At 38.0% G+C, this 25,104-nt stretch overlaps 1 protein-coding gene and 1 pseudogene across 1 annotated transcript in view; both read left to right on the forward strand.

Moving 5' to 3' along the window:
- Positions 1 to 25,104, forward strand: part of RYR2 (ryanodine receptor 2) — a 644,069-nt gene that overhangs the window by 106,294 nt on the left and 512,671 nt on the right. Inside the window, 1 exon segment of the mRNA XM_032609082.1 lies at positions 8,387 to 8,506. Within this exon segment, the coding sequence (XP_032464973.1) occupies positions 8,387 to 8,506 (120 nt within the window).
- On the forward strand, positions 17,767 to 18,626 carry LOC116741873 (annotated as a pseudogene).

Raw genomic sequence — 25,104 nt, forward strand, 5'->3', positions numbered from 1 at the left:
TCTACTTAATTCATATTATTTAGTATTACAAATGATTAAATAATAGTTATGTATAGTGGGCAAGTTATTATTAATATATAACTTACTATATTAATTCTTACTCTGTAACTTATTATACTAACTCTTATAAAACTTGTTATTACATAACATTATTATATAACTTCCACCTAATAGATAGAGACACTGAGTTTCTAATTGGGCTCTAGGGGACTCTTTTTGCACAAACACAAGATTTCTGTAACAGATACTTTGTGTGTCTCACTTTATCTGGGTAACTTTTGTATTTTCCATCCATTATATTTGACCCCTTGAACTGGCACTTGTGAGCTCAGCACCAAGCTTTTCAAAAGCCGGTCCTAATATTTGTATCATGATTTTGCTTCGAGTACAAAGTAACCTTTTGCTGATCTTTATAATACTTGGGTTAAGCTGAGTGAAAACAGCAGAAAGGCTGAAAATTGCTGTTTTGCTTGTGCTCACTTTCTGGAGTGCATATGTACAACCTGACTCTTATCAGAAATAGCTTAATGCTCAGGTATAGTTTGGTGGTTCGTTGATTCTTTCCCAGGTCAGAGAAAAGCCTTCAGCTGAAATATTCACAGATTGCAAGAAAAGTGAGGAAATTTATTGAAAGCCTATAAAAATATGGAGGTTTTGGTGCGCTGCATGGTAACCTCCATTTTAATTAAAGAATTACGTTTATAATTAGCAAGAACAGAATTAAATATTTATAATTAGCAAGAACAGAATTTAATAAGTTTGCCAATTACAGCAGTAAATTGGAGGCCGAAATCGCAAGCTCATGTTTCCCTGTGTTTTGCAAAAGCAAGCCTCTGAATCCATAGATAAATGTTATGTCCATACAGTGTGAGCTATGAAACCCTTGCATAAAAATGCAGGTGGGGAGGTACGTATCAAAACATATCCCAGAAACAAGCGTAAAATAGTTCTTATGAATAATATTATTTCGTGCTCTGTGTTTTTGCTAAAAACTCTTTGGTGTTTATTCTCCAGTGGGTGGTATAATATGTATATGTCCAGATGGCTGTTATTTATTTATTTTTTTGATCAGTCTTGAAAATTTGTCCTTCTATTGTGCGGTAACAAGAGAATTACAGTTACTGGAGGTCACAGACTTGTATATATGAGAGAGAGAGAGAGGGAGAGAGTCTGTGTATATGTAATACAAGAAAGCATAGTGTCCTCAAGAGTTAGAAATTGCCTGTCTTGAAATAAAGAGTTATTGATATATAGATTCAGATCTTGAAAATTGCCTCTAAACTTACTTCTCCATCTATTTTTGTCTTTTCAGCATTCTTCCTTTACATAAAATCTTTCCGTTATCCTTCCTTAAAATGTTGCAATAATTCGTACACAGTTGTCTGCTCTTCAGGACTTTAATGTGGTTTATGCATTCACGTCTGGTGTGGATCTTTGAGAAGCTCTACAGCTTTCTCCCTGGATCTCTGCCATTCTGCAGACAGGAGGAGCAGAACTTTGAATATTCTAAAATATGCATATGCAAAATCTCAAGCAATATATTATGTATAACATACACATATTTTTATAGTTAAATATGGGTCATCTGTTCTGCATAGCTACTAAGTATATTACTAAGAGTAATATGAATAAATACACTTAATTTTTCATAGAAGCATCATATGTAAGTGATACTTTGTACAATAGGTACACTCTCTGGTGTAATTGCAGAAGGACTCCTAAGGGGCCAGTCCATCTGGCACTCTCTTTTGTCTCTTAATACTTGCTTGAGCATCAGCCGGGTGACAGGGAGACATTATTGAGTGATCAGTTAGTTACTCTGCTTGTCTCAATGTGTGATGTCAATGCTTTATGTGTAAGTAAGAGCACTGATTTTCTTTACTAGCTCTTTCTGTGGGTGTATTCCATGTATAGGTGTGAGAAAGTCAGGGTAACAGTCTCATACTCAGCACATATATTAAGATGAATTTCATCTTTACATGTGAGGCAATCTTCAGTGCCAAGTAGGAAATTCAGATCATTTCAGAGCTAGGAACACAGATTTTATGCATGCTATTTTCCAAGTGGAAAAGGGGAAAAGGTACATTTCTGTTGATGTTATTGTTGGTGACTGTATCTGTCAACTTTAATCTATCTCACGTGAAACAGATACTGAGTTAGAATGTCTGCAATATGTTCAGTCTTTCTTGATCTGATTTTTCACTTGCATGTCAATTCCCTTATGACAAAGGTCAACTTAAATGCTTAATTTTTGTAACTGCTTCTATTTTTATGATGATGACCTCATATGTTGTCCAAGCTATTTTAGACTCTTTATTTTCCTGTATCTTTTAAAATTCTAATTTAAAAGTTATTTAAAATATTTCAGAAATGTGCTTATTTTCGAGGATTTAAAACCTAAGAGCAGGGACTTCCCTGGTGGTCCAATGGTTAAGACTTCGCCTTCCAGTGCAGGGGGGTGAGGGTTCGATCCCTGATCGGGGAGCTAAGATCCCACATGTCTCGAAGCCAGAAAACCAAAACATAAAACTGAAGCAATATTGTAACAAGTTCAATAAAGACTTTAAAAATAGACCACATCAAAAAAAAATCTTTAAAAGAGAAATTAAAAAATAAAACCTAAGAACAAAGAAATTTCCTTTACCTAGTGGTCTCTGGGAAACTTTTTTACTTCTTCCTTACTTTCTACTAAGAAATATAGTTTGCCATCACTGTCTTGGGTGATATTCATGAGGGCAGTTTCAAAGTTTTTTCACGCATTTTGAAATAAAATTTCACAAGAGAGTAGATGGGATACAACATATCGTAATGCTGAAATGGCTTCCTCATGCGGTCTTATGGGTGCATCAGTCCTGATCTACGTCCGTTCTTCTGTAGTTGGGATCAGATTACAGGATTGTATCTTCATCTATAAATTATTTGTGCTGTTTAATATACCAGTTGCTGTATGTGTGTGTGTGTGTGTGTGTGTGTGTGTGTGTGTGCTATGCGTGTGCATAGCTTTCTGCTGGTGCTTTAGCAGCTCGGATATGTGGTCTATGTGAAGAGGCGGCAGGCAGCCAGGTGGGTAGAACTGTATTTTCTGACAGAGTTTAGAATTGCCTGTACATGGTGATACTGAAAATCAGGCCAGCTTTTTGTGGGCTTCATTTCAGTTTGGAAGCTCCCTGTAGAGAGTGCCACCTCCTTTGCCTGCCCTGGGGGCATCCTCTGCCATCCTGGTTCGCCACCACTCCTATTTCCTAGGTTTTAGGGTAATAAGAAAAGTGGAAAAGCAGTTAATTGAAGAGGAAGATGCTCTGCTGAGTTCAGAGCCAACAACTTAATTTTATCAAGTATTTTCATGAGTTCTGAAGGATATGGTAGATGTTAATACATTCATTCTTTCTACAATAGCCCAGAAAAATAGGTATTTTTCCATCTCTGAAATGGAAGTTAAAAAGGTCCCTTCCTCCTCTTCTGTCTGTATTGATCTCTGTCTTCTGCTTTACCTTTCTCTCTCCTTTCCAAAAAATCCAGTAAGTAGCACTACTTTGGACAGCCGTTTCTCAATCGAAAATTTAATCATTGACTAAATTTTAATTACCTACTAATGATACAGACAACCTTTTTCTCACCTCACCATTGCCTGCTGCTCCTCGATTCAAAGAAGTTTCCTTGTTATTTTATGTGAGTTTGTTTTTCATGTGATTTTGTTTTTCATTTGGTTTTGTTTTTAACACAGTTAAATCTGCACATAGTAACTTTACCTATAGCCACATCGCTAAAACATATTTGATGAATGGAAACCAGGGGATTATACTAGGGTTAGTTTCTGGGTAGATTTCTAGCCAGACTGTTAGTGCAGGGATTTTATATCATTGTAGGAGGTAGTACAGCACAATTGTTAGGGGTCTAGGTTATAGAGTCAGGTGGACCCAGATTTGAATCCTGTTCAGCCACTTTGCTGGGTAATAGGGATTTACTCTCACAATGCCTCTTCTCATCTGTTAATACTCAAAAGCATAATAATAGTACTTAACTCTTCATTTATTTATGGCACAGACTCCCTGTCCCTCAGTAAAAGCCAAAGGCTTTTGGCTTTTAGGCTGGGCTCAGGGCCTGTCTTGATCAGGCTCTGTTGTCTCTGACTTCGTCTCCCACCATCCTCTTCCCCCTGGGTTAATCCACTCCAGCTGCGCTGACATCCTCCCTGTTTCTTGAACATGCCAGATACTCTTCTGCCTGAGAGGCTTTCACTGGCCTTGCTTCTGCCTGGACTGCCCATTCTGCAGATACTCACATAGCTCATGCCCCTTCCCTGCTTCAAGTCTTTGTCTCAATGAAACCCGTTAATTTTATTCATAATTTCAATCTTCTCCACCACAGCAGCACTATGAGCCCCTTACCCTGTTCCAATTTTTTTTTTAACATAGACTTTTCACCTTTAACATAATTTACGAACTTATTGTCTTTTTGTTTATTGTCTCTATTCCCTGCTAGAATGTAAGCCTAATAAGTTCAGGGATCTTTGATTTATTTCGTAAATCATCTCAAGGGCTTAGAACATTTCCTAGAACATATTATGTCCTCAGAAAATATTTCAGTGATAAATGAATGTTTGAGAGGAGCTGTTGGTGGTGTTATTTGATAATTATTTTCCATTTTGTACTGTTACAGCAGACGTGGCAGCATTTGTTAGAGAAATCATGTCTTATTTACGCCTCACAAAATTGCCTGGAATGCAGTATTGTCACAAAATTGCCTGGAATGCAGTATTGTAGTGCTGGCTTTCCCCCCATAAATAATTGATCTCTGTGCTGAAGAGCTGTAAGGTCATAGGAAAAATACAGGAGCATTTAACAAAAGGAATTCAATCCAATGTATGTTTATGGAGCAGTGGTCTAAATTGAACGGTGGTATGATTCCCTTGGGTTTTAAGTAAAACGTTTATTTTCATTGGGCACCTGGTTTCCATGGAGTTTAATCTGACCTGCTTGACAGATAGCATTGGATACAATACAGATGGTGGACTTTATTTATTTATTTTTTTTGTGGTACGCGGGCCTCTCACTGTTCTGGCTTCTCCCATTACAGAGCACAGGCTCCGGACGCGCAGGCTCAGTGGCCATGGCTCACGGGCCCAGCTGCTCCGCGGCATGTGGGATCCTCCCGGCCCGGGGCACGAACCCGTGTCCCCCGCATCGGCATGCGGACTCTTAACCACTGCGCCACCAGGGAAGCCCAAGAATTTTTAAAATGCATAGTCAGTAGGCTCTCCAACCACAGTGGTTCTGGAGAAAACATTGTGCTTTTAGATGAATGATGGGTTAATTAATAGGCGGGTGTTTGCGGATTGGTGTTTGGTCCATCAGTGCTCAGTATATTTCACTTTCAGTCAAAAAGGAACTCTTCATTTACTGGAATGTAAAATAGAAACAGCTCCCAGATAAACTGGAAAAAGCCTTATAAGTGTGTCAGGCTAGAATCCATCAAAGTTGGATCATAGTTGAAAGCTGTAGTCATGGCTCTCTTGTTAGTGGCGTGGCAGAGCTCCCTGAACTCGGTGTTGCTTCGTGGCCAGGCGCTTCATCACGTAATGCCTGGGCACTAAATTGTAAGGAAACTGCACAAGTGAGTTGGTTTTATTAATTTAATAGAGTAGTTCAGTACATTGTTGGTTCCTTTCCCTTATATAGTTGGTTTGTATCACATATTAATGAGCATCTCCAGAAATGTGCTCTCATTTCTGGTTCTGTCCAAAGTCCACGGACTTATTTTAATATTCATCTGTTACTGACTGCCTCCAAACTCTCATAAAAGACTTCTCACATCTTTTCTGGGATCCATATCCTTTCTGGGACCCATTCTGAATCCCCCTCGTACTTGAGCACTTGTTAGAAATGCAAAAGTCTACCCAAGACCTTGTATTTTAGCAAGACCTACAGGTGAAAGGATGCATGTTAAAGACTGAGAAGTACTTCTCTAGATAACAAGTGTCTTAAAAAATCAACTCAGCCTCTGGAAGCAGTGTGGGGTTGAGGACTTTTACATTCAAATAAGTTAGGTCTAATGACCAGTTCTTAGAAATAAGTATGTTCAGCCCTCTGTGAGTAACAAGTTACTTTGAGCCTTATTTTCCTCATGTGTATATCTGTGGATAATCTGTATATTACTGGGATATTGTGAGGATTAAATAAATTAATGCCAGGACTGGCATACACTATATTTTTGGTAAATATGGTACACCTTCTCTTCTTTCGGGCTTACTGGGTAGCACTGTTATTCTCACCTGCCTTATACCTTGCTGTATTTTCTTATTCTCATTCCTAAAACGTCCTTAATTAGTACATTACAGTAAGTATTTACTAACTGTGTTTAGATAGCCTCCAGTATCCAAAGGAACCTATCTTACCCAAGAGTGTAGTTTACTCGCTAGAGTTAGTTCCATAGGGTGAGACAAGATAGCAAAAGACTGTGGCGGTTTGGGAAGGCATTGAGCACATCAGGACAATTCAGTTCTTTGTTACTATACCACCTATTTGGAAAATACGATGTATCTTTGATCTTGCAGATTATATAAGCAACAGAGGTATTTCATTATTTTTATTATAGCCATGCTGAACATGAATTAATATTCAGATGTACTCATTATATGAAAATAGTGCTTTTTTTTTTAGCAGTTGACTTTTAAAACGTAACAATTGAATGCTCACTGGAAATCACTGAGCACTGTGGGGAGAGTTGGGAGCTAATTATTAAGAGATTGGGCTTGGCTGTGACCGGTACTATGAGCCAGCTATTAGGTATTGCTGCTACCACGTAGGAAATAAAGTAAATATATAGCATGATAAGGGTTTGTATTAAATTACAGCTGCACTTTTCCAGTTGATATAGCATATTCTTTAGGTTAACCAAAAAGCCTTGTTTTCTGCTTTTGAATATTTGCTGTATCTTATCACCTCCACTCTAGTATTCTACCATGGTAAGCATCTTCTAGCATGTACTCATATTCCTTTTTCGCTTTGATTCTAATTAAAAGGGTCGATGAGTATATTTGTTTTTTGTTTTTTTTCTCTGTTAAGTATCCTGTTTCTTTGAGGTTGAAATGTCAAAATATAAATGGCTAGACTTTTTAGGCATTTGCCACTTAGAATCTGTTAAAAAATGATAATGATATCTTGCATTTCTTGTTGATTTAGGGCCTTTTGTATGTCAGTCACTGTGTAAGTTAGTTGATCTCACTTCCCTCCTCATTTTGTAGACGGCAGAACTGGGGTAAGAACCCAGCTGTTGCTAATTCTAAAGCCCGTGCATCTTGTCGTGTTCATGCTGCCTGTACTGAGTCATCCCATGGATCATCTTTCCCTTGTACAGTTTTTCCTGTAACCCTGCAATTGATTGGAAACCAAGTGTTGGATTGCAGAGGACTGAACTAACAGATCACCTCTCTGTACATTTTTAAGCAATCCAGGATCATTTCAAAGATGATCAAGTTGCCAATGTGTGGTTGAGCTAAGATGATTTTTCAGGTTGATTTGAACCCAGAAGCTCTGTTATTGACCTGTTTTCCTGTGTCAGTTTTGGAACGATGTGTATGTGCTTGCTAGTAGAATCTGTTCCATTCTTGATAATACTTGATGTCCTAGGAATATGTCAGACCATTTTTTGATAGTTTCGATGATTTAAAGCAGTGTGTAACAGCGCTAACATGGAAATCCTGTATTTTACTTTTCTCCATGCAGGTTGCCTTTGGGGATCAGTAATGACAGTAAAAAAAAAAAAAAGCTGTTGATTGCCTTGAATAGCAATAACTTCTCCCACCTCCCCCTACCCAGTTATCTTTTTTTTGCAAATAAAAGTACACTAGGAATTGATTCTTTGGCTTTTTTGGGGACAGTTGTTCTTATATTTATTTTTCTTTGATTTTATTTTTTTTAATTTTTAAAATAATATTTTTTAAAATTTATTTATTTATTTTTGGCTGCATCGGATCTTCGTTGCTGCGCGTGGGCTTTCTCTAGTTGCGGCGAGCTGGGGCTACCCTTCCTTGCGGTGTGCGGGCTTCTCATTGTGGTGGCTTCTCTTGTTGTGGAACACGGGGTCTAGGCGTGCTGGCTTCAGTAGTTGCGGCACGTGGGCTCAGTGTTTGTGGCTCATGGGCTCTAGAGTGAAGGCTCAGTAGTTGTGGCTCACCGGCTTAGTTGCTTCGTGTCATGAGGGATCTTCCTGGACCAGGGATCGAACCTGTGTCCCCTGCATTGGCAGGTGGATTCTTAACCATTGAGCCACCAGGGGAGTCCTATTTTTCTCTGATTTTAAAAAGCATTAAATAATAACCTTGTGGATCTGATTTAGACTGAGTAATGCCAGATCTCACTTTTTTCTCTTCTCCTCCCCTCTGCAGGATGATGAAGTGGTTCTGCAGTGTACTGCAACCATCCACAAAGAACAGCAGAAACTGTGTTTGGCCGCAGAAGGGTTTGGCAACAGACTTTGCTTCTTGGAGTCCACTTCGAATTCCAAGGTGGGATAAAGCCTTTTCAGGCTACTCAAACATTCGGGTTTTAATAGGGGCATTGAAGTTATTTATGGGCACTCTGCTCTTTTCTATGGAACAGAAACTAAAGGAAATTGAACAGTCTTTTCCCTATTCATTAAGCAAAGTTTCAGTTGAGCCCCTACTCTTTGCAAATAACTCAGATGCGATTGTTAACAGGAATAGCCAAAGTCCTTGCCCCGTGCTGTTTATATATAGTAGGGGAAAAGTAAACAATGTAAATAAGTGATATAATTTTAGAACCGATAAGGGCTGTGAAGAAAAGCAGAGTAGTAACAGGGTGGAGAGCGATACGGCAAGGACTCACCCTTTCACAAAGGGTGTTTAGGGAAGACCTTTCTGAGGCAGTGATATTTGAGCAGAATGAAGTGAGGGAGGGAGAAGTACTAAGTTCTTGACCTTTCTGGAAAGAACCACGCAATGCAAGGGCCCCTCGTTAGGAATGTGCTTGCAGACTGTTTAAGGAAAAACAGGTAAGCCACTGCAGCTCTAGTACCATGAATGGGGCCACTGGTGAGGAGAGGTGAAGGGCCTGTCAGCCCTTGGTTAGCAATTGAGGTTCCTTCCTAGTATAAAGGGAGGCCATTGGACCAGGTGAGCAATATAATTTGATTTAATATTTAAGTAAATATTTGATTTAGCTCTTCTGTGGATTAGAGGCTTTTGTGGGGTTTTTTTGGCTTAAACAACAGAAATTTATTTCTCACAGTTTTGGAAGATAGAAGTCCAAGATCAAGTTGCCAGCATGGTTGGGTTCTGGTGAGAGATTAGAAGCTTTTGAAACGAGTAAGATTAGAAGCAGTGAGAGCAGGTGGAAGGTGCCTGCAGAAGTCTGCAGGGCAGCTGCTGGGTCTTCAGATGAGAAACAATGGTGGTGGGAAACTTGGGGGAGTTGAGAATAGACCTGTAGGATTTAGAGGATGTGCTGATAGATGACTGTGTAGAATAAAGGAAAGAGAGGAAATGAAGATGTTTCTGGGGGTAGAAAATCAACCAGAAAGCAGTCAATTTAATAATGTTTTGTGTAGCACTTTTTAGTTTACAGAGTCCTTTGACCTGCAGGATTTCATGTAATTGTCACAATAGGAGAATGTGTGCATGGTTATTGCTGTTATAGTCACTGTACACATGAGGACATGGGGGCTAGTAGAGGGCAGGTACTAGGCCAAAGGCTTCCTGTGACTCAAAGCAAGTGTCGTCAATAGCTTTTCACACTTAACACCTCGGTCTTTTGGCTTCGAGTCCCTGATTCTTCCCTTTATATCACAGTACCCCTTTCATTACTCTGTGGAATAACATTGAGCAATGTATACATATGATTTATTTATTATAGTAATTTAATGCCAAGTCACATTATTAATATTGTAATGGTGGGTGACAAAACATTATGCATTTTATAGCCCTGCCTAGAATTATTTTTAATTTGACAAGTGTTTATTGAGCATTCTCTTTGTGAAAATTACCACAATAGGTATCAGTTGTGAAAAATATTCTTCTTAAAAAGAACTTAATAAGAATTTTAATATTTAGTGTTTTCCCTGTGGTTTCTGGAATTTTGTCGTGCCTAGAACGAGGCAGGCCAATTAGTTAGCTGGGTTTTTATTTTTCACTGTACTGGCTATGGTTCTCTTGGTCCTTTAATATAAGAGCTGGTTTCCAGTACTAAAAATGAACTCTCCTCATGCTCTAGTTAGGTATGTCATGTAGCAGTCAAGGCACGGAAATAGGCTAGGCATTCATTTAAACTGGTTAATCTTGAAATAGATCAAGATGGAGGAGTAGGAGGAGGTGGAGCTCACCTCTCCCCACAAACACATCAAAAATACATCTACATGTGCAACAGTTCTCACTGAAAACTAATTGGAGACTGGCAGAAAGACTCCTGTATAGCCAAGGCTATAAGAAAGATCCTCATGGAATCGGGTAGGAAGGGAAGAGAAGTGATCAGGTTGGGACCTTGTGCCTTTGGGAGGGGACTCAGAGGAAAAGAGAGATACACGGGTGGAGATTTGCCCTGGGGAGTTAGCAGTTCCTGTCACATATTGGATGCCCCAGCGCTGGGGTCTGACACAGGGAAAATGAACCCCTTTGGCTGGTGGGAGGGCTGGTGGGACTCAAAAGAGGGCTATGGGAAGCCTGAATTTTGCCTGTGAGCAGTGTGCTTGTGCTGGCTTGCTCCTGAAGCAGGGTGGAGGGGGCAGATTGAAAACTGCTGAGATGGCTGCCTGTGACTGCCCCAGTGCACGCCACAGCCTGAGCCCAGCAAACACTCCGACCCCACTTACTATATATTAACAATGAACTCTCAGAAAGAGGAAACAAAAAACAATCCTGTTTAAAATTGCATCAAAAAGAATAAAATACCCAGGAATAAACTTAACTAAGGCAGTGAAAGACCTATACTATGAAAACTATAAAACACTGTTGAAGGAAATTGAAGATGGTACAGAGAAATGGAAAGATATTCCATTCATGGATTGGAAGAAATAATATTCGTAAAATGTCTGCTACCCAAAGCAATCTACAGATTTAATTCAATCCCTATCAAAATACCCATAAAATTTTCACAGAGCTAGAGCAAATAATCCTAAAATGTATATGGAACTCAAAAAGACCTGAATTGCCAAAGCAATTTTGAAGAAAAAGAACAAAGCTGGAGGTGTCATGCTCTTTGACCTCAGACTATACTACAAAGCTACAGTAATCAAAACAACATGGTACTGACATAAAAAGAGACACATAGATCAATGGAGCAGCATAGAGAGCCCAGAAATAAATAAACCCAGGCACCTACAGCCAATTAATCTATGACAAATGAGGCAAGAATATACAGTGGAGAAAAAACAGTCTCTTCAGTGAGTGGTGCTGGGAATACTGGACAGCTACCTATAAAAGAATGAGAGTAGAACATTTCCTCACACTGTATACAAAATAAACTCAAAATGGATTAAAGACCTAAATGTCAGACCTTAAACCATAAAATCCTAGAAGTGAACATACGTGGAACACTCTAGTATACTCCATGTTAGTATACCTGAAACTAATATAATATTGTAAATCAACTATACTTCAGTAAAAGCTTACACAGTGATGCATGTCAATTATATCTCAAAAAAAACTGAAAAAAATTTTTGGAAAAAAAATAAACTGGTTAATTCTTCGCAGGGATACTTGGCTATCTAGTTGTGACTGTTGACATAGTGAACTGACCATCTCAACCATTTTTGTTGTTGTCGTGCTCTATTATTGTTTTTCGGTTTATCTGAAAATTTGTATTTAAGATGAGATACTGAAGTAGTTTATCAAGCGTAGAATAAAATAGCAACTGAAGTCCAGTAAACCAATCTGAACTTTTTTTTTAAAGTTCTTACAACATAAATACTCTTTTCTTTCCCCTACTCAGATTACTTGATGATTCCCTACTGTGTGAGTTTTTTTTCATATCTCCATTTTACTTTGTTCTCCCTGACTTGTACGTCCTTCCTTTACGTTTCCTGCTGGTGAAATACTCCTTGCCCTTCAAAGCCTATCTCAAATAGTCCCTCCTCTGGGCTGTTTTTCTCTCTGTTTTTCTTAAGTGATTTATTTATATTTCTATTATAGTGTTAGTTGGACTTAATTCTGTGTAACATCCACAGCATCTTCTCTCCCTGAATATGTAAGTATGTATACTCCCAGGTACCATACACCAGCTTCTAAATTCCCTGAGGACCTGGGTAAAGCTCATTTATTTTCTTATTTTTTAGCATGAAGCACTAGTGAGTGATTCATAAGATTTAATGGATTATTAAATTTGAAAGGCAACCACTAGTCTTAGGGCAATTTATTTTATAAAATAGACTTTTAATTTTCTGTAAGAGCAAAGAGTCAAAACTGTGGATTTCAGTTGACGTTTAAACTATCTAAGCCTGGGTGCAGATGTGTTTCATGCAGATATATCTGGATTTGACATTCATTGGTAGAAAATGAGAGATGGCCTTTTTTTTTAACCCCTCAAATTGGTGTCTCCTGCATTTATTATAAAGGTTGGGAGAACGGAATTATTGTTGGCATTGAGTAGTCAGTCACTGTAAATTATATACATATTCCTGGAAATGATCCCAGAAAAACCTTAAGCACAGAACCTTCTAATCAAATGCAAGAGTTACTTTTTCAGAAGACTGTTTCATTTTCCTAGGATATTTATTCAGGCTGATCTGTGCCTGAAAGAGAATGTTTCATAATTCCAGCATAGATTTTCTTGCAGAAAATGTAAGCATTAAATCTGATGATATGTTTAAATAGTTATTCATAATTATGGATATTTACTGCACACTCCTTATATGAATGACATTTTTGTTTCTATATTTTAGAATTGAAAAGTTGGGCTTTTGTTCTTTGGAACTAGTCATTTTCAGAGATACCCACCTTATTATTATTAAAAAGTTTATGGAGAAATGAGAAGTTATTAGGGAGGCATAGTTTTTAATCTCCTTGAATCTCCACATAAAAACAGACCTATGATGACGGCAAAACCTGAAACCCACAGACAATATAATATCTAAAGCAAACTAGGTGACAAGTTATCCCCACCTCTGGTATCAGTAAGTGTAGGGGAGGAAGTGTAGGGGAGGTGACATGGTTTCTGCTGTCTCTGAAAACTGGTAACAGGTACTCACTAGAAGACATGGTGGGCCATTGTGAAACTAGAAGCTAACACTAGGAAGGAACAAAGGTACTATGATAAGGATGGATGTTTCTAGAGCAATCTTGGCTTATGGACTTGTGAAACTAACCAAATAAGGCTCTTTTCTTGACAAAGCCCTGTTCTGAGGGAAATTGTTGGGAATCCAGTTCAGATTGAGCAGGGGGGTGGATAGGGGCAAAGGATAGAGAAGGACCAGGTGAAAGTGGGGCAGGGAAACAGCCAATAGATCTCATAATCAAAAAGCCTGGTTTTGAACACTAGATGAAAACAGCAGAACAAGTTGCTGTAGGACCCTGAAGCTACAAAAGCTATGCTGACCCACCCTCCTTTCCCAAGCGTACAAGGAAGCTCATCTCAATTTTTACCTGTTTATCTGGTGTGCTTTTGTTGCCTGTAGACATAATTCTGCTCCTTATTTGTCTCTTTTATATAGCTATATATATAAAACTATATATATATAGTTATATGTATATGTAATTATATATAATCATATATAATTTATATATAATTGTGTATAATTTATAAATAATCACGTATAATTTATGTATACTGTATAAGTGGAGTAATTAATTTACATTTATTCATATAATTATTTACATTTTTCCATTATGTATGTAGATGTAATTTTATATGTCACAGAGAAGAAGGAGCAGAATAGTATCTACAGGTAATCCAGGCCCACCAGACTTTCAACTGCAAACCAGGAATTTAAAACAACCATGATTAATATGCTAAAGGTTCCAATGGATAAGGTAGACTGCCTGTAAGAACAGATGGGCAATGTAAGCAGAGAGGTGGAAATTCTAGGAAGGAAGGAAAAAGAAATGCTGGAGATCAAAGACACTGTAACAGAAATTAAGAATGCCTTTGGGCTTATTAGTCAATGGGACTAATTAGTCAATGGGACTTATTAGTCAATGGGACGTCGCTGAGCAAACAGTTTCTGAGCTTGAGAGTATCTCAAAAGAAGCCTGCAAAAGTGAAAAGCGAAGAGAAAAATGACTGAAAGAAAAACCATAACAGAATTGAGTATCTAAGAGCTGTAGGACACCTACAGAAGTTCTCTAGAATCATGATGAAAGGAATAGAAGAAATATTCGAAACAGTAAAGACTGATAATTTCTGCAAATTAATGTCAGACACTTAACCACCGATCCAGGAAGTTCAGAGAACACCAAGCAGAATAAATGCAAAAAACCCCTACACATAGGCGTATCATTTTCAAGGTACAGAAAATTAAAAAGTCCAGAGAGAAGCCAGAGGGAAAAAACTTACCAATGGAGGAGCAAAGATAAGAAGTACATCCAACGTCTCAAAACACCACTGGAAACAAGAAGAAACTGGAGTGAAGTATTTAGTGTTGAGAGAAAAAAAGACTCTATACCACCCAGAATTCAATATCCTGCAAAATTACCCTTCAGAGTGAAGAAGAAAGACTTTCTCAGACAAACAAACATTCAGGATATTTTTTGCCAGTAGACCTGCTTTGCAAGAAATGTTAAAAGAAGTTTTGCAGTAATAAGGAAAATATATAGGTCAAGAACTCTAATCTTTAGCAAGGAAGGAAGAGCATCAGAGAATGAGTGGTTAAAATAAAATCTTTTTTTTTCTTATTCTTAATTGACCTAACAGATTGTTGAAAGTAGTAATAGCAATACTGTATTTAAATATATATATGTATTCATTTAATAATTTTCCCAACAGAAAGCACCAGGCCCAATGGATTATTCACTTATTATTATTTTTTTCTCCCTCCCTCCCTCCCTCCCTCCCTCCCTCCCTTCCTTCCTTCCTTCCTTCCTTCCTTTTTCTTTCATTTATGGCTGTGTTGGGTCTTCGTTGCTGTGTGTGGGCTTTCTCTAGTTGCTGTGAGCAGGGGGGCTACTCTTTGTTGCAGCACGCGGGCTTCTCATTGCAGTGGCTTCTCGTTGCAGAGCATGGGCTCTAGGTGCGTGGGCTTCAGTAGTTGTGGCATGAGGGCTCAGTAGTTGTGGCTCAAGGGTTTTAGAGTGCAGGCTCAGTAGTTGTGGCACGTGGGCTTAGTTGGTCCATGGCATGTGGGATCTTCCTGGACCAGGGCTCAAACCCGTATCCCCTGCATTGGCAGGTGGATTCTTAACCACTGTGCCACTGGGGAATTCCCTCACTTATTCTTAAGGAAGACACTATACCAATTCTTTATAATCTTTTTCAGCTGATTGATGCAGACGGTTACTCTTATATCAAAATATGATGATGACATTACAAGAAAAAAAAACTACAGACAATATCTCTTTATACGTAGATATAAAAATCGTCAAGAAAATATTAGTAAATAGAATGCAATAATGTATAAGAAGAATCATACACCTTGACCACATAGGATTTATTCGAGGTATACAAGTCTAGTTCAACATTCAAAAATCAATTAATGTATCCATCACATCAATAGCAAAAGAAAAATCACATGATCATATTAATAGATACAGAAATTGTGTTGGAAAAAATAACATGCATTCATGATAAAAAAAACCCACAAAACTCTTAGTTCCCATGTAGTCTTAGTTTACTTTCTCAACTTGATAAAGATTATCTACAGAAAACCTACAGCTAATATACTTAATGGTGAGAAGCTTGAAGCTTTCCCACAAAGATCAGGAACAAGCCAAGAACATCCCCTCTCATCACTTCTTTTCAACATTGTACTGGAAGTCCTAGCTAATGCATTGAGACAAGAAAAGGAAATAAAAGGCCTACAGATGGGAAAGAGGGAAATAAAACTGTCTTTGTTCATAGATGACGTTATAAATCTATGTAGAAAATCTGAAAGAATCAACCAAAAACTCCTAAAATTAATAAGCAGTTATTGCAATATACAAATTTAGTATACAAAAGTCAATTGCTTCCCACTATACGGACAATAAGCAAGTGGAATTTGAAATTAAAAACACAATACCATTTATATTAACATGCCAAAATGGAATACTTAGGTATAAATCTAATAAAATATTATAATATCTCTATGAGAAAAACTACAAAACTTTGAAAGATATCTAAGAAAAATTAAATAGGTATTTTGTGTTCATGGATAGGAAGACTCAATACTGGCAAAATGTCAGTTCTTCCTGACTTGATCTACAGATTCAGTGCAATCCCTGTAAAAATCCCAGCAAGCTATTCTGTGAGTATTGACAAGCTTATTCTAATGTTTAGTTGGAGAGGGAAAAATAACCAGAATAGCCAACAGTGTTGACGGAGAAGAACAAAGTTGGGGAACTGACACTATCCAACTTAAAGTCTTGCTGTAAATCTACAGTAATCAAGACAATGTGATAATGGTGAGAGATTGGACCAGTAGATCAATGGAACAGAATCGAGAGCCCAGAAATAGACCCACAGATAAAGTCAGGTGTTCTTTGACAAAGGAGCAAAGGCAGTCCAATGGAGCCAAGATAGTCTTTTTAACAAACGGTGCTGGAACAACTGGCCCCCCCCCCCCCGCCCCATGCAAACAAGTGAATCTAGACACAGACCTTACACCCTTGACAAAAATTAATTCAAAATGCATCACAGACTTAAACGTAAAATGCGAAACTATAAAATCCCAGAAGATAACGTAGTTAGAAAAACCTAGATGATCTAGGGTGTGTTGATGAGTTTTTAATTACAACAGCAAAAGCACGATCCGTGAAAGAATGGATAAGCTGGACTTCATTAAAATTAAAAACTTCTGCTCTGAGAAAGACAGTGTGAAAAGAATGAGAAGATAAGTCTCAGACTGAGAGAAAATACTTGGAAAAGGCCCATCCCAAAATGTAGAAAGAACTCTTAAAACTCAGAAATAAGGAAACAACCTGATTTTAAAAAATAGGCCAGAGGCCTTAAGACACCTCATTTAAGGAGATAACACGTTTCCCCTGCCATCTGAAAGTAGAGCATTCCTATGAAACTTTTCATATGGCAAAAAACAAGCAGTTACCTTAGGACACATCTTGCTAACAGACGCACAAATTAAACTGAGATAAAGCACAGATGCTCACAGACACAGTCAAAGCTGCGGCTGCTTGAAGCCGAGATGCTGAGTGTAGCTTCTGAGGAAGGACTGCGTGAAGACAGTTTGGAGGCTTCTTACAAAACTAAGCATACTCTGACCATGTGACCCAGCCATCATGCTCCTTGGTGCCACTCTTGTTGCTGATAGTATGGGCTGGATCTGTAATGGCTTTTGCTGCAAGACGAAAGCTGAACGCTGTTTCTGCTTCTTGCCTTTGTTCGTAAAAGCAAAAATCCTCTTCTGATTTATTTTGATCAGCAAACAGGTACTAATGTAGATCTTCCCTAAAAGCAAACTGGCATAAAAATAGACTTTTGAAAAGCAGGGGATACCTGTATATAGATCACAAATAAGCACATGAAAAGTTGTTCCACGTCTTACGTCATTAGAGAAGTGCAAATTAAAACAATGAGATAGGCCCTCTGCCCCACCGCTCGCTCTGTTCCTCATGCTGCAGCCCCCGCCGTAGCCGCCGCGGAGCCCACAGCCACCGCTTCTGAGCAGAAGATGGCTGTGCCTCCCACATATGCTGATCTTGGCAAATCTGCCAGGGATGTCTTCACCAAGAGCTATGCACTTGGCTTAATAAAACTTGATTTGCAGACAAAATCTGAGAATGGCCTGGAATTTACAAGCTCAAGTTCAGCCAGCACTGAGACCACCAGAGTGACGGGGCAGTCTGGAAACCAAGTTACAGGTGGACCGAATATGGTCTGACGTTTACGGAGAAATGGAACACTGACAACACACTAGGCACGGAGATTACTGTGGAAGATCAGCTTGCACGTGGCCTGACGCTGACCTTCGATTTCATCCTTCTCACCAAACGCTGGGGAAAAAAAATGCTAAAATCAAGACAGGGTACAAGCGGGAACATTATCAACCTGGGCTGTGACGTGGATTTCGACATTGCCGGGCCTTCCACCCGGGTGCTCTCGTGCTGGGTTATGAGGGCTGGCTGGCTGGCTGACTACCAGATGAATTTTGAGACCACAAAGTCTCGAGTGATCCAGAGCAACTTTGCGGTTGGCTACAAGACCGATGAATATGAATTCCAGCTTCACACTATTGTAAATGATGGGGCGGAGTTTGGCGGCTCCATTTATCAGAAGGTGAACAAGAAGTTGGAGACTGCTGTTAATCTGGCCTGGACAGCGGGAAACAGTAACACTCGCTTCGGAATAGCAGCCAAGTACCAGATCAACCCTGATGCCAGCTTCTCGGCCAAAGTGAACAACGCCAGCCTGATAGGGTTAGAATATACTCAGACCCTAAAGCCAGGTATCAAACTGACACTGTCAGTTCTGCTGGATGGCAGGAATGTCAGTGCTGGTGGCCACAGGCTTGGTCTAGAGTTCCAAGCGTAAATGAATACTGTACAGTCGTTTAATTTTAAACTATTTTGCAGCATAGCTACCTTCATAATTTAGTGTACCTTTTAATGTTGTATGCCTGGGATGCCGGTATCGCTATATATCATGTTAGACTTCCAGGTTAAAGGTGATTCAGCTTTAGGGTGTTACCCTTTCAGAGGCACAGAAGAAACCCAATTTCATAGAAGGTCCTTTCAGCTGTAGACTTGAGGGGGAGCTTGCTGGCCCCTCTAGAGATGTCAGGTTTCTTTTTTACCTAGAAACGGCTGCAAGTGGAAGTTGGTAATTTGCAGGCACTTTGTAATTCGTAAATTCGTATTAAGTAAATGAATGAAATTGTGATTTCCTGAGAACGGAACCTTGGTCTCCTACCCTGATTGAGAAGAGGCTCTTTGATGGTGTATACAAACTCATCTGAAAGGGACTTTTTAAGGCAGGGACTTTTTCCACCCCAATCCGTCACCTCTTTTACACCAAAAGTAGTCTGCAGGGAGCGGTAGCTGTTTATTCTGTGCCACTTTGGGGTGGAGAAGGTGGATGTGATGAAGCCAGTAATTCAGGACTTAATTGTGTTTTTTCTCATGTTGTGTTTTTTGGCTCTTGCACCAGAGTATGTAATAGCTTCTAAGAGCTCCAGCTGCAAGCTGGGAGGAGTCTCTGTGACTGTAATCACATGGTGACAACACTCAGCATGTAAATTGAACTTCTCTTGTATTTACGCCACTCAGTTTATTTTTTAGGAGTTTAATGGGTACATTTTGGAGTCTTTCATTTTGTGTGGAATTAGTTCCTCCCCTTCAAATGCTGTAATTAACATCACTTAAAATAAAACTTGAATAAAATATTGAAACCTTAAACAACAACAACAAAACAATGAGATTCCACTGTGCCTATTAGTTACCAAAATCCAGAACATTGACAATACCAGATGCTGAAAAGGTTGTGAAGCAACAGAAATTCTTACTCGTCATTGGTGGGAATGCGTAATAGTTCAGCCATTTTGGAAGACAGTTTGGAGGCTTCTTACAAAACTAAACATACTCTGACCACATGATCCAGCCATCATACTCCTTGGTATTTACCCAAAGGAGTTGAAAGTTTAAATGTTCACACAAAAAGTTGCACGTGGATGTTTATAGCAGCTTTATTCATAATTGTCAAAACTTGGAAGCAACCTGCATGTCCTTCAGTAGGTGAATGGATAAATAAACGGTGTTGCATATAGATAGTGGAATATTACTCAGTACTCAAAAGAAATAAGCTATCAACCCATGAAAAGACATGGAAGAAACTTAAATGCATATTATTGAGTAAAAGAAGCCAATCCAAAAAGGCTGCATACTGTAGGATTCCACCTATATAACATTCTGGAAAAGCCAAAAATATGAAGACAGTAAAAAGATCACTGGTTGCCAGGCGTTAGGGAGGAGGGGTGAATAAGAGGATTTTTAGGGCAGTGAAACTCTTCCGTATGATATTCTCATGATGGATACGTGCCATTATACATTGGTTAAAATCCATAGAATGTACAGAACCAAGAGTGAAAACTGTGGACTTTGGGTGATTAGATATGTCAATGAAGGTTCATTTCTTATAACAAGTGTACCAGCTGGTGAGGGATGTTAATAATGACAGAGGCTTATTTAGCACGTCTGTGGGCAGAGTGATGGGAAAATCTTTGTGTTTTCCATTCAAATTTGCTGTGAACCTAAATGTGGTATAAAATAATGCATTGAAATAAAAAGGACAACAGAAAATGTTAGGTATAAGAGAATGCACTTATAATAAATGACCCTGGGAAGAAAACCAAAGCTCAAGAACACTTGCCTGAAACCACACATTGAAAATGCATAGTGCCTACGCAGAAAATCACCTTCTTAGTTGGCCCAGACGGATAATCACAGTAAAGCTATTGGAGTTTAAGGGTAAAGAAAAAAAACCTTTTGAATCCAGGCAAAAAGACCAAGTCACTTTTAAAGGAAGGAAAGTCAGATTGTCATGATACTTATTTTTAAGACCAACGCTTTATGCCAAATGAAAATGGAGTAACACATTAAGAAACTTAGGGAAAGAAAATATGTGTCAAAGATGCTAGCCAACGTGACTTTGCATACAAAGGCCATAAACTATTAAGAAACTATTTCTATCTGAAATTTACAAAGCACACCATTAAGTAAATGTTAGGTCAAAGGAGAAGTGTCAAGTAAAATGGAAGAATTTTTTAAACGTAATGAAAATGAGTACATGATTATTTAGAATATGTGGGCATATCTAAGAAAGTTATCAGGAGAAAATTTTTAGCATTAAATGCATGTATTAATAAAAATTAAAAAGAAGGGCTTCCCTGGTGGCGCAGTGGTTGAGAGTCCGCCTTCGATGCAGGGGACACGGGTTCGTGCCCCGGTCCGGGAAGATCCCACATGCTGTGGAGCGGCTGGGCCCGTGAGCCATGGCCGCTGAGCCTGCGCGTCCGGAGCCTGTGCTCCACAACGGGAGAGGCCACGACAGTGAGAGGCCCGCGTACAGCAAAAAAATAAAAAATAAAAAGAAAATAAATGGATTAAACAAGCAGATAAAAAACTAGAAGAATAACAAAGTAAACAAAAGAAAGCAACAGGATAGAATTAATAAAGATAAAAAGGAAATTGATGAGTTAATTTAAAAATTGGTTCTTTGAAAAAATTCAACAAACTAAGATAAAGGGAGAAAGTACAAATATTCTTGTGTATTAGAAGTTACATAAAGGTACAAAAGGGAAAACAGTCACAGCACAGTAAATTAAATCCTAAGGGACCATTTGCTCAATGATATGCAGGTAGATTTGGAAATCTTCATGAAATGAATCATTCTGTAGAAAAATTAAGTATACTTCAGAAAGTCTAAACAGACTAATTGTCATAAAAATAAAGTAATAAAAGAATTTCCTGACAAGAATTGTACCAGGGTCAAATAAACCCCTTCTTAACTATGCAGCTTAAATTATTCCAAAGATAGGAAAAGAAGGAAAACCTCTAAATTTGTTTCATTGAGTAAGTATAACATGGATTCCAAAATCTTAAAAAATTATTTTGGAAAATTATAGAACAATTTTACTTAGGAATATTGATACACAATTCCAAAATAAAATGTTTTAACAGAAAACAATGTTGCATTAAAATATACCTCATGACCAAGTGGGGTTTATTCCAGGAATCCCAGAGGGGCTCAATACCAAAAAATCTGTTAGTATAATTCTTCATATTAGTAGAGCTAAGGAGAAAAATTCTTTAGACATCCCTGAAGGTAGGGAAAAGTCTCTTGACAAAATTTAATATCTATCTATGTTTCAAAAAATAATAAAATAGGAATTGATGGATAGCTCCTTAACATTTATTTTACAAACGCACATACGTATACACACACACACTTGCACACTTCAGTTCAAAAGTCAGCACCTTATTTACTGGGGGTGGGACACTAGTGGTTTGTTTGTTTATTTTCACATATTGTATGGTTTTTATTTATATGAAATATCCAGCGTAGGCAAATCCATAGAGACATAAAACGGATTAGCGGTTGCCAGGGGTTTAATGGAGGGTGATTGCTTAATGGGTCCCTGATTTCCTTTCGGGATGATGAAAATTTTTTGTAGCTAGTTAGTGGTGATGGTCGCACAACGTGGTGAATGTGCTAAATGTCACTGAACTACACACTTAAAAATAGTTAACATGGTGAAATTTATGTATCTATTTGGAGTAGACATTAATTCCTTTTACGTTTTAATTGAAGTATAGTTGATTTGCAATGTTTCAGGTGTACAGCAAAATGATTCTGTTATACCTCCTATATATATGTACATATATATGTGTGTGAATATGTATATACATATTCTTTTTCAGATTCTTTTCCATTACAGGTTATTATAAGATAGTGACTGTAGTTCCCTATGCTATATAGTAGGCCCTTGTTGTTTATCAATTTAAAATATAGTAGTATGTATCTGTTTTTTTTAAAAAAAATTTATTCATTTTATTTATTTATTTTTGGCTGCATTGGGTCTTCGTTGCTGCACTGGGCTTTCTTTAGTTGCTGCGAGTGGGGGCTACTCTTCCTTGTGGTGCGCGGGCTTCTCATTACGGTGGCTTCTCGTTGTGGAGCATGGGCTCTAGGCGTGTGGGCTTCAGTAGTTGTGGCTCGCGGGCTCTAGAACACAGGCTCAGTAGTTGTGGAACATGGGCTGAGTCACTTAAGGCGGATTCTTAACCCCTGTGCCACCAGGGAAGCCCCAGCATGTATCTGTTAATTCCGAATTCCTAATTTATCCATCCCCCATGCTTTCGCCGTTGGTGACCGTAAGTTTGTTTTCTGTGTCTGTGAGTCTGTTTCTGTTTTGCAGATAAGTTTATTTGTATAATTATTTTATTCCACATATAAGTGATATCATATTGATATTTGTCTTTGTCTGGCATACTTCATTTAGTATGATCATCTCTAGGTCCATCTGTATGTTTTACTGGAGTATAATTACTTTAAAATGTTGTATTAGTTTCTGCTGTACAACAACGTGAATCAGCGATATGTATACCTATATCCCCATACACTAGTTGCTTGAAGTGGACGTAAGTTAAAGATGGACGTTCAGTATCTCTGCTGTGCATGTGTGTTGGAGGGACAAGCCAGTGTTATTAGACATAGAGACTTAAGTTTGGATGTGAAGAGGTAAAGCATCTCTAGTTGCAGATGATCTGATTATATGTCTAAGACTACCAAATGAGTCAGTGGAAAAACTACCAAAAATGGACTTATGAGAGACATCTATAGAACAGTGAGTTATAAAATCAGTGTACCAACAGCCTTCATATATGCAGACCAGTTAGAACGTACACTGAAAGATACACATATATGGAATGATGCTTGTACACACGTACATACCTACACAGATACAAACTCAAGTTTACATTAAGTTCAAAAGGGGACCAATGATTGTCTTAGGCCAATCATTTATTAATAGTAATGGAGTGGTCCCTCGAAAAAGAAGATTCGTTAAAAAAAATAGGATTCTTGTTTAATGATCTTATTGCTACACATATAATTTTCTGGTACTACTCTTTTTGTGGACTCAGGACGGATATAGTAAGAGGATCTTTAAGATTTGTTTCAGCCCAACACTCCAATGATTCTATATTTCTAAGACTGGTCCATACTTACCGTACCTATAAAACAATACTATTGATTTTTATTAGGCCTCCAAAAAGGAAGTTGAGCCTTTTAGGTAGAACAATATCAAGAACTCTTTCTTCCAATTCCTATGGCATCACTTTAATTAAAAGTATATCTTCCCATAATGGAACATGATAGAGCAATATTTTATCTTCAGTGACTTCTCATTTCAGGATATTATTCACCATCATAAATAATGCATTAGTATATTAATGATGCATAATAGTTGTGATATTCCAGATGAACTGCTGCTCTTATTCAAGTGAGAATTTTTGAATAATAAAAATGTCAGTATAAGATAAATGCTGGATGATGTAAGAAAGATTCACTTTAAAAATCAAGTTTATAAAACATTTTAAATATCAGATGCTTTCTCAGTGTTTTTCGTAAAAATTAATTGAGGTAATAAAACATAATTATAGGAAAATAAATATTAACATTATTGCCGTTTTGTTCTATTTATTCATTGTGACTTTCACAGAATTTTGGGCAAAAGGGAGGTAAAAGACCAATGTGTTTGGGAAAGAACATAAATTATTAATAGCATTGTTTGTTTCTCAGAATCCTTGTGTTTTAGTTATATAATTATTTTTCCCCAGTACATTAAGAGGAAAACAAAGTACGTGGTAGGTGTGGCAGAAAGGAAGTACCCTAATAATGTATGACTATCTAGTCTATAAGGAATAAATGATTGCTTACTTAAAGTTCTGATAAAACAGAAAAGTTATAAGAAAATGTCTAACAATTTTTGGCAGATCATTCTATTGGCCAGAATGGAACTGTTTGTTAAATTATAATTTATAAGTTGTGTGGAAATAATTCTTCAGTGTTTTAAACACATATTGATGCTGCTTACCCAGTTAGGAAAGGGTGGTGACTTGAAAGGATAAAGATGATGACATAATTGAAATCCCCAAAGGAGGAAGCATTTTATGGAATACTTGAATAATACAGCATCAGTAAATTGTCTTAGGAGCTAAAGACTCATTCTTGGAATAGTTTAAAGATTTTAAAGAAATTCTCATTGTAGTCAAAAATGAGCTTCTGGTCAGTGTGTCTCAAAATAAAATGAAAACTTAAGAAAACACTGAAATCTTAGACTGAAAAACAATTGAATCTAAAATCTGGGAGAGGTATCCACTAATTATAAGGTAGATGGAACCAGTTGGAGAAAAACCTACCTGGAATTCACCTCTGATACACACAGGTTTACCTCAAACACTAAGGAAAGATTGGCAGGCACTTCAGTCCATCGAGCCTGCCTCCGACCCAC

This window comes from Phocoena sinus, chromosome 16, assembly GCF_008692025.1.
Source record: "Phocoena sinus isolate mPhoSin1 chromosome 16, mPhoSin1.pri, whole genome shotgun sequence".
NCBI lineage: Eukaryota > Metazoa > Chordata > Mammalia > Artiodactyla > Phocoenidae > Phocoena > Phocoena sinus.